Here is a 15217-nt window from a genome sequence, read left to right as displayed (position 1 = left end):
CTCTGGGAACGATTATATCTGTCAATACTTGTCATTCAAACAAAACGTGTTTATTTATTTGTTCAGTTTGGCTCCTTGGGGATAAGAGATAGAGGTGATGCTGCATCAAGCAAGGAAACAAATGGTAAAAGCAGGGATTTTGTTATGAAGAACTAATAACAGTTAACATGGGTTTAAAAACGACTCCACTGCATTAATATCTGCCACAGCAATATCATTGCTGCCACTGTCATTGATGTGTTAGGTGACAGTTTTGTTGTTTTAGTTCCTCCAGGCACTGCAGCTCAGCCTTGTGTAATCAGTGTTCACAGAAGACAGGCTTACAAATCTTCGATATGGGAAAAAAGCCCTCGTGCCGGCTCTTTCAGTAGGGCAGAGCAACTTTTATTGGTTGAGCTATATGACGAGGAAAGGCCAGTCATCACACGCAAAGGCAGCACTGCTGTAGTGAATAAAGCCAGAGAGATGGCGTGGCAAAGAATTGCGGACGGGTTAAATGCGTAAGTGATATAGCTTACCTATTGTTTTATTGTCATCTTGTAATAAATGAACATTCACTACTGTGATCTTATCAGTCTCAATAATATATAATATAATATAATCTTATCAGATGTCTGTTTAAAATGATGGTGTAGACGCACTTACCACAACTGACATAACTACAATGCATTTACTCTCAATTACTCTAAATGGGTGAGGTGTTTGAAGCCTTTCTCACCACCTAGTAATGATGTTCTTCTAGCATTGTAACTGCCAATGACCATAGACTGTCTTGGCATAGATTACTTCTTCTCATGATTACTGATGGATAGATGATTCACTTATGTATGTGTCACTTTGGATGAAGGCTTCTGCTAATGGCAAACATGTCATGTAAATGTGAAATGTAGTAACCCTTGGTTTATATTAATTACTCTGTTACATCTCAACAGGAGCCATCCCAGTGGTGAGGTTCGCACCTGGCAGCAGGTCAAAATAAAATAAAATATATATATATATATATATATATATGCAAATTCATTCTTTTGCTTTAACTGCAGTGTTTTGTATTTGCAGGGAGATGGCCCCAGCACGTCTAGGGAGCTGGAGGAGGACACCATTTCCGCTTTCACTGAAGTGGCAGAGGTAAAACCATTTAATGTGGAAAGTTTTGGATGTGTCTGCATTCTTTAAATTATGTAAAACCCAACAACTTTTTTGCAGGACCAACCAAGCACAAGCCTAACACCAAGTACTGAAGTAAGTAACTACTCATATTGCTATGCTATTACATCTAGGGTCTGCTACTCTGACACAATTTCCCTTTCAGTCCGTCGTTTCCCTGTATTCGAAATATCTTGATGGAGAGGTCCAACTACAGGGAATGCGCAGGGAGCAATTCAGACTGCGCAGCAAGAAGCTCAGACTGCGCAGCAAGAAGCTCAAACTGGAAATTGAGTTACTGGAAGGCCAGGTGGAGAAGCAAGTAAGTATACATTTAAACAGCAGAAGCAGAAGGTCATGGTCTGGACTGAAATTTAATGTGTCTTTTTTTTGTCTTCACAGAGACAGAAGTTGAGACAGAAGCAGAGACAGAAGTTGTAAAAAAATAAAATAATTTCAAAAACAACTTTGACATGCTTTTTTGTCTTAAATGCTAAGCTTTTAAATAAAAGGGTGAACTCAAACAAAGGTGACCATTAATACAATACATTAACTGAAATAGCTGTCTTTATAATGGTCCCGCATAGTTCTTCCATCCATGGGTTCCAAGCCTAGTACATCTTCCCATTGCTCCTCCTGCAACATTGGGGGAAGTCTCTCACGGCGTATGACTGCAATGTTGTGCAAGACTGCACAGGCTACAGTGATGTCACAGGCCCTGTCGGGGGTGACCCTGAGGCTTTTCAGGCACTGAAATCTAGACTTCAGTTGCCCAAAGCACATCTCAATTCGTGCCCTTGTTTTGTTGTGGGCATGGTTGAAGGCCCTCTCTGCTTGGGTTGCTGGTTCTGGGTAGGGAGTCAGCAAGTGTGGCATGCAGGGATAGCCTCTGTCTCCAAGCAGAACTCCATTAAACTGCCCTATAGAATAGAAGTATTGGTTACATATGCATGACATTCTTCAGCTTCAAATACATTAAATGAAACTTGGAAAGTAATTCTCTTGCCTTGTGTAAACCTGTGTGCTAGTGATGATGCTCGAAAGATTCTGGAATCATGGACAGAGCCAGGCCATTTGGCTTCAATGCTAGAAATCACGCAATTTGCCTCGCAGGTCATCTGATGGCATAGAGGGAGACCTTCAATGATGTGGCACACTTTGCTTGGCAGATACATTGTTATGCATAACTGAGTGTTCACATCAAAACTAATTTCATCTATTAGCACAGATGTGCACATTTGATCCAAAAGCAGTTATTACTATTCTGCCTGACAGTGTATGGACATACCTGTATATTTAGACTATGGAAAGATTTCCGATTGACATAGTCTGCCTCCACAGGTCCAGATGGGGCCTTGATGCGCACATGGGTGCAGTCTATTGCGCCTAGAACATTGGGGAAGCCTGGAGGAGAGGATCAAGTTAATACAGACGCTTGTCCTGTAGGCTACTTTACATCTATTTTAACACGCATCACATACCTGCAATAGAATAAAACTCCTGCTGGATTCTTCGTGTTTCCAGGTGACCAGGGAAAATGATGAAGTCCGCGAGGCAATGCTTTAGGGCAAGGTACACCCTTCGTACTTCCCGGCATACCGTTGCCTTAGCGAGACCTTCTGCGTCTCCAACTGTGTACAAAAATGCCCCACATGCGAAAAAACGCAAGCCTATGCAGACAGGCTCTGCTTATATAGCATAGGCCCATGTCAATTGATTAATTAACTACATGCAGTGGTGTAGTCTAGTTTTTTCTAGTGGGTACACTGTGATTTTTCCCTCCCAGCCTCATATAATCGTTCATTTCGGAACGCCATAAAAATAAATCTGCGCTCCCTGTCTAGCGTGCCTATCTAACATGTTATAAGGCTGATCTGTGCATGATAGTGCTACATTCTGACATGTTTCATGTCGCATTTCCCCCCCTTTGATGGTGTATGACGCTATAGTCAGTCCCAATGGTCCAAAAGTCAAGTGCTTCGTAACACAGACGGGTTGAATTTTATGAATGAAAGTGAAAGTTCTGTCACAAAACGCTGTTACGTATCCTCGCACATTTTTAAGTGGGTATATGGAAATCCTTGGCTTTCCTAGTGGGTATACGGCGTAGTCCTGCGTATCACATAGACTACACCACTGCCTACATGACACTGTGGCAGAGCAAAGTCATTCCTTTAGCAAGAGATTAGTGGTTATGCTGCATATGTTTCATGTCTTTTGTGTTTTGTGTCTTTTTTTCCTTATATTGTGACCTTCTTTTGTTGTTATCTATATCTATCTATCTGTCGCACAATCAAACTATCTATATCTATCTCGTGTGAAGTGGGAACTAATATTTCCTAAAAGCAACGATTAAATTAAATTAAATTAAAAACGTTCAATTAAATCAAGCCTCGAACACGCAGCCTTTGGAACTCTAGCCGGCTGCCTTTTTCTTTTTTTTTCTCTTTTATTATAAAAATATTCTTTTAAATACAATCATAGCTATACATATTCATACATGTTCATTTTATAGCCTTCATTGTATTCTAATTCAAATAAAATAAATTAAAACCAATAAATAAAAACAAAACACACCCATACCATTTTGGTATGAGATGCATCCATCTATTATTCCGTCAGTCCTTCATAACCAAAATAACCCTTTAACATAAATCAATAACAAATGAATGCAACAAAAAAAACATCTTCAAAAATCTAAATCAAACTCCAACCCTCCACTGCGCCAGCCAGACCGCTGTGATGACAGCAATGCAAGTTGAAACAAAGATTATTTTTTTTAACACTCTTTTATTTATTGATCTATCGATCTATCTATCACACTTTCAAAATATCAAGTTATCTATCACACAATCAAACTATCTATCGATCGATCACACTTTCAAAATATCAAATGATCTATCTATCACACAGTCAAATGATCACAGTCAAATGATCTATCTATCACACAGTCAACAATCAAAGCAATCAAAGCAAGCAGCCACATACTGTGGTGGAGGGGACCCGAGAGCAGGCGGATGACCTGAACTGCTTCTTTAACAGGTTTGACCAACCATCCCCCTGTCACCCCCCACAGCCCCCGACCCTCTCCTCCCCTCTCCAATGTACCGCACCCCTGGCAACAGTAGCCCCCACTCCCCCTGACCCCCTCACACCCCAGCAGCAATTGCCTCCCCTTACCAACACCAGGAGCCAGGGAGCATGCTTCACACCTGGAGACACCGGTACTCACAGCTTTATAACATCTGAGCAGGTGAGAAGGCAGCTCTCCAGGGTGAATGTGAACAAGTCCAGAGGTCCAGACAACATCAACCCCAGGGTTCTGAAGGTGTGTGCTGGAGAGCTGGCGGACACATTCCAACATCTCTTCAGTCTATCTCTAAGACTGAGGAGGGTGCCACAGCTCTGGAAGACCTCTTGCATCGTCCCAGTGCCAAAGAAGGGACGGCCCAGCACCCCAAACGACTACAGACCTGTCGCCCTGACACCACAGGTCATGAAGATCCTGGAGAGGCTAGTGCTGCAACACCTTAAGCCCCAGGTGAAGGACTTCCTGGACCCCCGGCAGTTTGCATACCAGGAGAGCATGGGGGTGGAGGATGCCATCATTTACATGCTGCACAGGGCCTACACACACCTGGAGAGGCCACAGAGCATGGCGAGGACCATGTTCTTCGACTTCTCCAGTGCATTTAACACTATCAAGCCATCACTGCTGGCTGACAAACTAGCAGTGATGTGTGTGGAGGACTCCCTGACGGCTTGGATCCAAAACTACCTCACAGACAGGCGTCAGTATGTGAGACTGCAGGGCTGTCAGTCTGAGGTGGTGGTGTGCAACACCGGTGCCCCCCAGGGAACTGTTCTGTCACCCTTTCTCTTCACCCTCTATACCTCCGACTTCCAGTTTAGCTCCGACCAGTGCCACCTGCAGAAGTTTTCTGATGACTCCTCTATCGTCGGTTACATCACAGACGACAGGGATGAGGAGTACAGGGCCCTGGTGGAGAGCTTTGTGCAGTGGTGCGACACCAACTACCTTTTGCTTAACACCAGCAAAACAAAGGAGTTGGTGGTGGATTTTAGGAGGAAGAGAAGGACCCCAGCCCCCATCACCATCAAGGGGGTGGAAGTCGAGAGGGTGGACTCCTACAGGTACCTGGGAGTACAAATTAATAACAAACTGGACTGGACTGACAACACCGAGGCTCTTCTCAGGAAAGGGCAGAGCAGACTGTTTTTCCTGAGAAGGCTGAGGTCTTTCGGTGTCTGCAACAAGCTGCTGCAAATGTTTTATCAGTCGGTGGTTGCCAGCGTTCTGTTCTTCGCCGTGGCCTGCTGGGGTGGAAACATCTGTGCCAGGGATGCTGCGAAGCTAAACAAACTGGTGAAGAAGGCCAGCTCTGTGGTGGGGACCGGGCTGGACAGCCTAGAGGTGGTGGCAGAACAGAGGATGGGGAAAAAACTGGCGGCCATGCTGGCCAATCCCTCCCACCCGATGTACTGCGAGCTGGCGGGGATGAGGAGCAAGTTCAGCCACAGATTTGTTCTCCCCCGTCAAAGTACAAAAAGATTTGGACAGTCCTTTGTTCCAGCTGCACTCCGACTCTACAACCAGGCCCTGCAGGGTGGGGGAGACCTGGAGCTGGAACTTTGGAACTTGGAACTTTTTACTTATTGAGCCTGCACTGTTTTATGTATTTTATTGAATGTTTTCTGTTTTCTGTACTGAATGTTTTCTGCCCTAACTGAGCTGTTTGACAACAAAATTTCCCCATTGGGGACAATAAAGGTTTTCAATCAATCAATCAATCAACCTATCCATCTATCTATCTCGTGTGAAGTGGGAACTAATATTTCCTAAAAGACACATGAGGAACTGTCGTTCGGGGTTTAGTTTCCGCCCGTGAGCCTTTTTTGACGCGCGTCTTACCATAGCCTGTGTTTTAGCCTGGTCGCGAGCAGGCTAATTATATCTGACTCAGAAGGAGCTCAACCAAGCAGCGAATTATTTGAGCCACATTGATGGCACCAAGCTAACATTTTCGAAGCTTAGAACTTTATCGAGGCTTAGAACTTTATCGAGCTTCGTGGAATACCCCCCTGATACGCAGCAATCTGGTGAACACCACCAACCAAGTAGAGGTTCTTCAGAGAGATCCTAACTCCCCTCTTTACTCGGTCAAGACATTTGAAGAGTTGAGACTGTAAGTCCTCCCATGGTATCAATTCAATTTAGACTTGTATGTTTGTTGTTGTTGTTAATATTGTTGTTGTTGTTGTTGTTGTTGTTGTTGTTGGTGGTGGTGTGTGTGTGTGAGATAGGAAACCTCAGCTGCTTCAGGGAGTGTATGCCATGGGCTTCAACAGACCCTCTAAAATCCAGGAGAATGCCTTGCCCATGATGCTGGCAGAGCCGTGAGTACCTCATTTATTTATGAATTTTTATTGAGCTAAATGTTAGTGTTTAGCCTCAATGTGATATTGATCAACAAAGTAATTCATCCGTACAAATGTCTCTTTGGGGACAATAAAGGTATTGATTTATTTATTGATACTGTTTATAAGCCCTAGAGCAATAGTTGAATAATCAAACCTTTGTTTAGCCTAATATTAATCTCAAATTATTTCTACTCACATACAGTATACCATCACTGGCTTGTTTGCTTTCACACTAAATTCAGTAAAATGATCTACTTTTGTCACATGCCGACCCGATAGTCCCCAATTATTCTCTCTTCAGCGTGTATGTTCCCTCTGGTTCCAGACCTCAGAACCTGATTGCGCAATCACAGTCCGGCACAGGTAAAACCGCTGCCTTCGTGCTGGCCATGCTCAGCCATGTTGACCCAGCTAAGAAATGGACTCAGGTAAGTGAACATCTCCACTCATATGGGGCTTAGCTTTAGCCGTTAGACCTCTGCATAGGTCACCCACAGGTCCAGACTTTGTTATACAGAGGATTTATGATGGGGGATGTTGTTGTTGTTGTTGTTGTTGTTGTTGTTGATTAGCTTTAGAGTATACGGTAAAGAGAAACATTAGGTACAGTAGCTTCTGGTTAAGTGAGCCAAACTGAAATACATAATTTTTTTCCCCCCTTAGTGTCCTTGCATTTCCCCAACATACGAGCTAGCTTTGCAGACTGGTAAAGTCATTGAACAGATGGGGAAATTCTATCCTGAGGTCAAATTAGCATACGCCATTCGCGGCCATAAATGTAAGTGTCAAAGCTTTTTATTCCTTTGTCGTATATTTTTACACATATTAATAGCCTTCTTATATAACGTATATCTTACACATATATTAACGTATATTTTTACAACATATTACATGTATATATATATATATACATACATATTATTACAAATGATCGCGGGGAGATTTGAGAAGCAATTGTCGCACATGCGCAGACACACACACACGAACATGCACGCCCCCAAGGGTATAGGCCAATCAGAGGCCTAGAAGGAAGGATCACGATTGGCCAAGAACATACTGTGATGTGATTGGCTGAGAGACCGCTATAAAACCAGGAACACAGAGATTTCTGGCTGTTTTCTGTCTTCCTCTGCCCACGACGTGACTGTTTGTGTGTAAACCTGATCCTGTAATCTGAGGACCCGATCTTGTCTTTTTTGAATAAATACTCTTTAACTTTGGCCAGGAGTTTTTACCTCATTTTTGATCACCAAACAGAGAAAAGAGACTACACCTTCACATTAAATGTTGATTTATTATTTTTCTGGCATATGCTTTCCAATGTTGCTGTAAGAAACTGCTTCAAAATCTGGGTAATGATTGTAATTAGTGCAGGTGTTCTCTAACCCAGAAAACATGACAATGACACAAATATGCAATTTTTCACAACATGCTGTATTGTAGAATTTAAATGCTTGAAAGCTGCCTGTTATGTGGCTCCGTGTCCTACTCTACGCAGTGGAGCGGGGGACCAAGATCCAGGAGCAGATCATCATCGCAACACCTGGCACAGTCCTGGACTGGTGCGCCAAGCTGAAGTTCATTGACCCCAAGAAGATCAAAATCTTTTTCTTGGATGAGGCAGATGTCATGATCGCCACACAGGGCCATCAGGACCAAAGCATTCGGATCCAAAGGTGAGCTCCCCTTGAAATAAACATAACAAAAACTCAACTTTGTCATTACTCTTACCCAACTAGTAGGTTACATGAATCACATTCACTCTGATGACAGACACCTGCAGTTGGATTGTTCTTTTTACACTATAGGAGGGTGTTTACAGCTTTCTCTGTTGCTACCCAAACCCAGACAGTTAAACTTCTTAGCTATCTCTAGCTTTGTTTGTCCTCCTGTGTCCAAGTATGTCTATTACTCCATCCATGCAGAATGTTGCCAAAAGAATGTCAGATGCTGCTGTTCTCGGCCACATTCGAGGACTCAGTTTGGAAGTTTGCTGAGAGGGTTGTGCCAGACCCCAACATCATCAAGCTGAAGCGTGAGGAGGAGACCCTGGACACCATCAAGCAGTACTACATGCTATGCAACAATAAGGAGGAGAAGTTCTCAGCACTCTGTAATATATACGGAGTCATCACTATTGCACAGGCTATGATCTTCTGCCGTGTGAGTCCTCATCCAATCTCATCCTATCCTAAGTTACATGTATCTCTTGACATTATTATGTTTATTTGATAGGTATAATGCACAATTAGGTTGAGTCTCATCTGTGTGGACTTTTTGATTGACTGTCGTAACAAAGAGAAAACCTTTGCCTCCTCTTCAGACTCGAAAGACTGCTGGTTGGCTGTCAGCAGCACTGTCCAAAGAGGGCCACCAGGTGGCACTCCTGAGTGGGGAGATGACAGTGGAGCAGAGAGCTGCTATCATCGAACGCTTCAGGGAGGGCAAGGAGAAAGTTCTGGTGACTACTAATGTATGCGCCAGAGGTAATTCCAAAATGCAAACATTTGAAAGCCATATTAATGTAACCATTTCAGTTAGGAAGATTATTGTTTTGTGTTCACTTACTTAAACTGAGTTTACTGAGTTTTCATGTTTTGTTTTATTTTTGCATTTATTTTATTTATAATGCAGGCATTGATGTGGAACAAGTGTCCATGGTGATCAACTTTGACCTTCCTGTGGACAAAGACGGGAACCATGACAATGAGACATACCTTCACCGGATTGGTCGCACAGGACGTTTTGGCAAGAGGGGGCTTGCAGTCAATATGGTTGACAGCAAACACAGCATGAACATTCTCAACAGAATCGAAAAACATTTCAGTATGTTTGTTTCTTTGTCTAGATTGAGCACTCAAGATTTGACATTGATGCATCCAAAAGACAGACACTAACTGTTTACACTTTTCCCCCTCCATAGACAAGAAAATAGAGAAGCTTGACGCTGAGGATCTTGAGCAATTCGAGAAAAATCACAACTGAAGTGGCTCCAAACATTAAACACTCATCGTTGAATGCATCTATTTATGCAGTTGGACAAAGTTACCTCAAATTTGTGCTTTTGGACATAAGTCACTTTAAGGATGTATTTAATTATTTGAACATAATACGAAATTAGATGTTAGCCAAGCCTGAATATGCAAAGCATTTTAGATTTCAGGGTAGTAGTTATTGCCAAATAGATTACACTCTTAAATTAATATCATTAGGATTATTTCAGTTTGTTTTTTCAAGTGGTATAATCTAAAATAAAACTATAAATGAGTGGTTGCATTAAACTCAACTAGCTTAGATCTGGCAGTCTCCTCAGAGACGAGTAGCAGCCGACTAGTAGTTGGCAACAGCATTGAATTAAACAAAGAAGACTTTGCAGTAGATAGATTTATGAGGATTATAAGTTTGCTGTGTTGACTTAAAACCCTTTTTCATATAGAATGATAAGAATGGAAAGATATGTAAGACGACATTGGGTAACTTAAATGGTCAACCACACTGGAGAATTGTCTTATGTTAAGTAACAATAAGGCAATTGACCATTATCTAGTCTCTAGACTAACAATCCTCAAGTGATTAACCAAAGAATTTCAGGATCACAAAACACTAAATACATTCTTGATAGTTGGATATGTTTAATGATAATCCAATTGTATTGTGTGAATACTGTGAAGATAGAGCTGTTGCTCTATAATTTTGCTTTTGTTTTCGCTGCTAGTGCTTTGCTAATATCATATTTGACGAGAGGTTGTTTCTCACTCACAGTGAAAATATAAATATTTCTTTGTTCAGTTTGGCTCCTTGGGGATAAGAGATAGAGGTGATGCTGCATCAAGGAAGGAAACAAATGGTAAAAGCAGGGATTTTGTTATGAAGAACTAATAACAGTTAACATGGGTTTAAAAACGACTGCACTGCATTAATATCTGCCACAGCAATATCATTGCTGCCACTGTCATTGATGTGTTAGGTGACAGTTTTGTTGTGTTAGTTCCTCCAGGCACTGCAAAAGTAGTGGAAAATGGTAACAAGGCAGACGACGAAGATAAAGGTGTGAATTCTCTGGGTTTATACAGTATCTAGTATCTAGCTGCCTAGACAGGTTTGTCACGGTTTTCATCTTGTCTTACAGAGGATCGAGCAGCCCAGTCGTTGTTGAACAAGCTGATACGCAGCAATCTGGTGAACACCACCAACCAAGTAGAGGTTCTTCAGAGAGATCCTAACTCCCCTCTTTACTCGGTCAAGACATTTGAAGAGTTGAGACTGTAAGTCCTCCCATGGTATCAATTCAATTTAGACTTGTATGTTTGTTGTTGTTGTTAATATTGTTGTTGTTGTCGTTGTTGTTGTTGGTGGTGGTGGTGGTGGTGTGTGTGAGATAGGAAACATCAGCTGCTTCAGGGAGTGTATGCCATGGGCTTCAACAGACCCTCTAAAATCCAGGAGAATGCCTTGCCCATGATGCTGGCAGAGCCGTGAGTACCTCATTTATTTATTATTTTTTATTGAGCTAAATGTTAGTGTTTAGCCTCAATGTGATATTGATCAACAAAGTAATTCATCCGTACAAATGTCTCTTTGGGGACAATAAAGGTATTGATTTATTTATTGATACTGTTTATAAGCCCTAGACAATAGTTGAATAATCAAACCTTTGTTTAGCCTAATATTAATCTCAAATTAGTTCTACTCACATACAGTATACCATCACTGGCTTGTTTGCTTTCACACTAAATTCAGTAAAATGATCTACTTTTGTCACATGCCGACCCGATAGTCCCCAATTATTCTCTCTTCAGCGTGTATGTTCCCTCTGGTTCCAGACCTCAGAACCTGATTGCGCAATCACAGTCCGGCACAGGTAAAACCGCTGCCTTCGTGCTGGCCATGCTCAGCCATGTTGACCCAGCTAAGAAATGGACTCAGGTAAGTGAACATCTCCACTCATATGGGGCTTAGCTTTAGCCGTTAGACCTCTGCATAGGTCACCCACAGGTCCAGACTTTGTTATACAGAGGATTTATGATGGGGGATGTTGTTGTTGTTGTTGTTGTTGTTGTTGTTGATTAGCTTTAGAGTATACGGTAAAGAGAAACATTAGGTACAGTAGCTTCTGGTTAAGTGAGCCAAACTGAAATACATAATTTTTTGCCCCCCCTTCGTGTCTTTGCATTTCCCCAACATACGAGCTAGCTTTGCAGACTGGTAAAGTCATTGAACAGATGGGGAAATTCTATCCTGAGGTCAAATTAGCATACGCCATTCGCGGCCATAAATGTAAGTGTCAAAGTTTTTTATTCCTTCACATTAAATGTTGATTTATTATTTTTCTGGCATATGCTTTCCAATGTTGCTGTAAGAAACTGCTTCAAAATCTGGGTAATGATTGTAATTAGTGCAGGTGTTCTCTAACCCAGAAAACATGACAATGACACAAATATGCAATTTTTCACAACATGCTGTATTGTAGAATTTAAATGCTTGAAAGCTGCCTGTTATGTGGCTCCGTGTCCTACTCTACGCAGTGGAGCGGGGGACCAAGATCCAGGAGCAGATCATCATTGCAACACCTGGCACAGTCCTGGACTGGTGCGCCAAGCTGAAGTTCATTGACCCCAAGAAGATCAAAATCTTTTTCTTGGATGAGGCAGATGTCATGATCGCCACACAGGGCCATCAGGACCAAAGCATTCGGATCCAAAGGTGAGCTCCCCTTGAAATAAACATAATAAAAACTGAACTTTGTCATTACTCTTACCCAACTAGTAGGTTACATGAATCACATTCACTCTGATGACAGACACCTGCAGTTGGATTGTTCTTTTTACACTATAGGAGGGTGTTTACAGCTTTCTCTGTTGCTACCCAAACCCAGACAGTTAAACTTCTTAGCTATCTCTAGCTTTGTTTGTCCTCCTGTGTCCAAGTATGTCTATTACTCCATCCATGCAGAATGTTGCCAAAAGAATGTCAGATGCTGCTGTTCTCGGCCACATTCGAGGACTCAGTTTGGAAGTTTGCTGAGAGGGTTGTGCCAGACCCCAACATCATCAAGCTGAAGCGTGAGGAGGAGACCCTGGACACCATCAAGCAGTACTACATGCTATGCAACAATAAGGAGGAGAAGTTCTCAGCACTCTGTAATATATACGGAGTCATCACTATTGCACAGGCTATGATCTTCTGCCGTGTGAGTCCTCATCCAATCTCATCCTATCCTAAGTTACATGTATCTCTTGACATTATTATGTTTATTTGATAGGTATAATGCACAATTAGGTTGAGTCTCATCTGTGTGGACTTTTTGATTGACTGTCGTAACAAAGAGAAGACCTTTGCCTCCTCTTCAGACTCGAAAGACTGCTGGTTGGCTGTCAGCAGCACTGTCCAAAGAGGGCCACCAGGTGGCACTCCTGAGTGGGGAGATGACAGTGGAGCAGAGAGCTGCTGTCATCGAACGCTTCAGGGAGGGCAAGGAGAAAGTTCTGGTGACTACTAATGTATGCGCCAGAGGTAATTCCAAAATGCAAACATTTGAAAGCCATATTAATGTAACCATTTCAGTTAGGAAGATTATTGTTTTGTGTTCACTTACTTAAACTGAGTTTACTGAGTTTTCATGTTTTGTTTTATTTTTGCATTTATTTTATTTATAATGCAGGCATTGATGTGGAACAAGTGTCCATGGTGATCAACTTTGACCTTCCTGTGGACAAAGACGGGAACCATGACAATGAGACATACCTTCACCGGATTGGTCGCACAGGACGTTTTGGCAAGAGGGGGCTTGCAGTCAATATGGTTGACAGCAAACACAGCATGAACATTCTCAACAGAATCGAAAAACATTTCAGTATGTTTGTTTCTTTGTCTAGATTGAGCACTCAAGATTTGACATTGATGCATCCAAAAGACAGGGTTCACACTAACTGTTTACACTTTTCCCCCTCCATAGACAAGAAAATAGAGAAGCTTGACGCTGAGGATCTTGAGCAATTCGAGAAAAATCACAACTGAAGTGGCTCCAAACATTAAACACTCATCGTTGAATGCATCTATTTATGCAGTTGGACAAAGTTACCTCAAATTTGTGCTTTTGGACATAAGTCACTTTAAGGATGTATTTAATTATTTGAACATTATACGAAATTAGATGTTAGCCAAGCCTGAATATGCAAAGCATTTTAGATTTCAGGGTAGTAGTTATTGCCAAATAGATTACACTCTTAAATTAATATCATTAGGATTATTTCAGTTTGTTTTTTCAAGTGGTATAATCTAAAAAAAACGATAAATGAGTGGTTGCATTAAACTCAACTAGCTTAGATCTGGCAGTCTCCTCAGAGACGAGTAGCAGCCGACTAGTAGTTGGCAACAGCATTGAATTAAACAAAGAAGACTTTGCAGTAGATAGATTTATGAGGATTATAAGTTTGCTGTGTTGACTTAAAACCCTTTTTCATATAGAATGATAAGAATGGAAAGATATGTAAGACGACATTGGGTAACTTAAATGGTCAACCACACTGGAGAATTGTCTTATGTTAAGTAACAATAAGGCAATTGACCATTATCTAGTCTCTACTGCTCTACTGCATCGGTCTCGAAACTACTGAGGGAAGCGCTACAACTGGATAGAGATGTGCTTGTGGACCGTTCACACAGAACCCTGGCTCCGAGGAGACCGGAGGGGAAACCACGCGCCATCATTGCTAAACTCCATCACTACCAGGACTGCGTTGAGGTGCTGAGCTGTGCGCGCACTCGAGCTCCTCTCCGGGTCAACGGGCAGACCATCGCCATCTTTCCGGATTATGCTGTCGGCGTCGCCAGGGCCAGAGCTGCGTTCACGGAGGTCAGGAAGCTGCTGCGCAACCGTCAGGGCGTCCGGTATGGCATGCTGTTCCCAGCCCGACTCCGCATCACACACAACGGAGAAGAAAAGGAATTCACAGATGCAGACAAAGCGATGGACTACGTTAAGAAGAACGTCTTCCCTGCAACAGGCTAAGGGTAGGTCTCGCCCAGCCACGGGCCAGTGGGGCTCAGTGTCATTACAAGACCAACTTTGACGGGACGATATCTGTTTAAATATATTACCATCGTCAATGCCACCCCTTTGTTGTTATTGTAGTTCTTCACAGCAGTTTATATGCATGTTTTGAAAGAGACTGGACATATATGTTTGTTCAATTTAAAACTTACCCCAAGGGGGAAATAATCTATCTGTTTATTCATAAGGGGCAGGGGAGTGAAAATTACCTGACCAGGAGACTGTTTTTATTTGTTTCTTAATTTCCACTGCGTTAATGCTTCTCTCCGATCCTTTTATTTATTTCTGTCTCTACACATAATTATTATTACTCTTATTTCTTTATATATATACAATGTAAAACGTATTTAACAATGTCAAAATTAAGGTTAGGGGGTTTTCACCCTCCTTTTGTTTTACCTCAAGGTTCGACGGGAGCCTGAAATGTTAACAAACTACTCCTAGCTATTCTGTTTGGTACTATAACCAAGCAAAGGCGAACACTCTTAAAGGTTGTTCGCACAGCTGCCTGTTCAGACTCGCAGCCTGGGACCATGTCCCAAAAGTCTGTCCAGACACTCATGTCGGTTGAGTGTCCGG

General features: G+C 42.2%; 2 protein-coding genes across 2 annotated transcripts; both read left to right on the top strand.

The window, feature by feature from the left end:
- Positions 1 to 6252: 6252 nt before the first annotated feature.
- Positions 6253 to 9570, top strand: LOC308150806 (ATP-dependent RNA helicase DDX19A-like; the record flags this gene model as incomplete). Its single annotated transcript, XM_080523601.1, has 9 exons — positions 6253 to 6350; positions 6469 to 6561; positions 6911 to 7013; positions 7249 to 7363; positions 8084 to 8261; positions 8511 to 8748; positions 8909 to 9071; positions 9220 to 9411; positions 9509 to 9570. Exons 2-9 carry the CDS (start codon positions 6500 to 6502, stop codon positions 9568 to 9570), a joined length of 1113 nt encoding a protein of 370 aa, XP_080379727.1. The 5' UTR covers positions 6253 to 6350; positions 6469 to 6499.
- A 1149-nt stretch (positions 9571 to 10719) lies between these two features.
- On the top strand, positions 10720 to 14596 carry LOC308150805 (ATP-dependent RNA helicase DDX19A-like; the record flags this gene model as incomplete). The annotated part of the gene is made up of 10 exons (XM_080523600.1): positions 10720 to 10850; positions 10968 to 11060; positions 11409 to 11511; positions 11748 to 11862; positions 12111 to 12288; positions 12538 to 12775; positions 12936 to 13098; positions 13247 to 13438; positions 13541 to 13577; positions 14251 to 14596. The coding sequence occupies exons 2-10, from the start codon at positions 10999 to 11001 to the stop codon at positions 14594 to 14596; spliced, it is 1434 nt and encodes a 477-aa protein (XP_080379726.1). The 5' UTR covers positions 10720 to 10850; positions 10968 to 10998.
- Positions 14597 to 15217: the final 621 nt, after the last annotated feature.

Source organism: Nansenia antarctica (genome assembly GCF_963989245.1).
Source record: "Nansenia antarctica genome assembly, chromosome: 2".
In the NCBI taxonomy this organism is placed as follows: domain Eukaryota; kingdom Metazoa; phylum Chordata; class Actinopteri; order Argentiniformes; family Microstomatidae; genus Nansenia; species Nansenia antarctica.
Note: the sequence above shows the minus strand (reverse complement) of the source record. Positions and strands in the feature narration are given on the sequence as shown.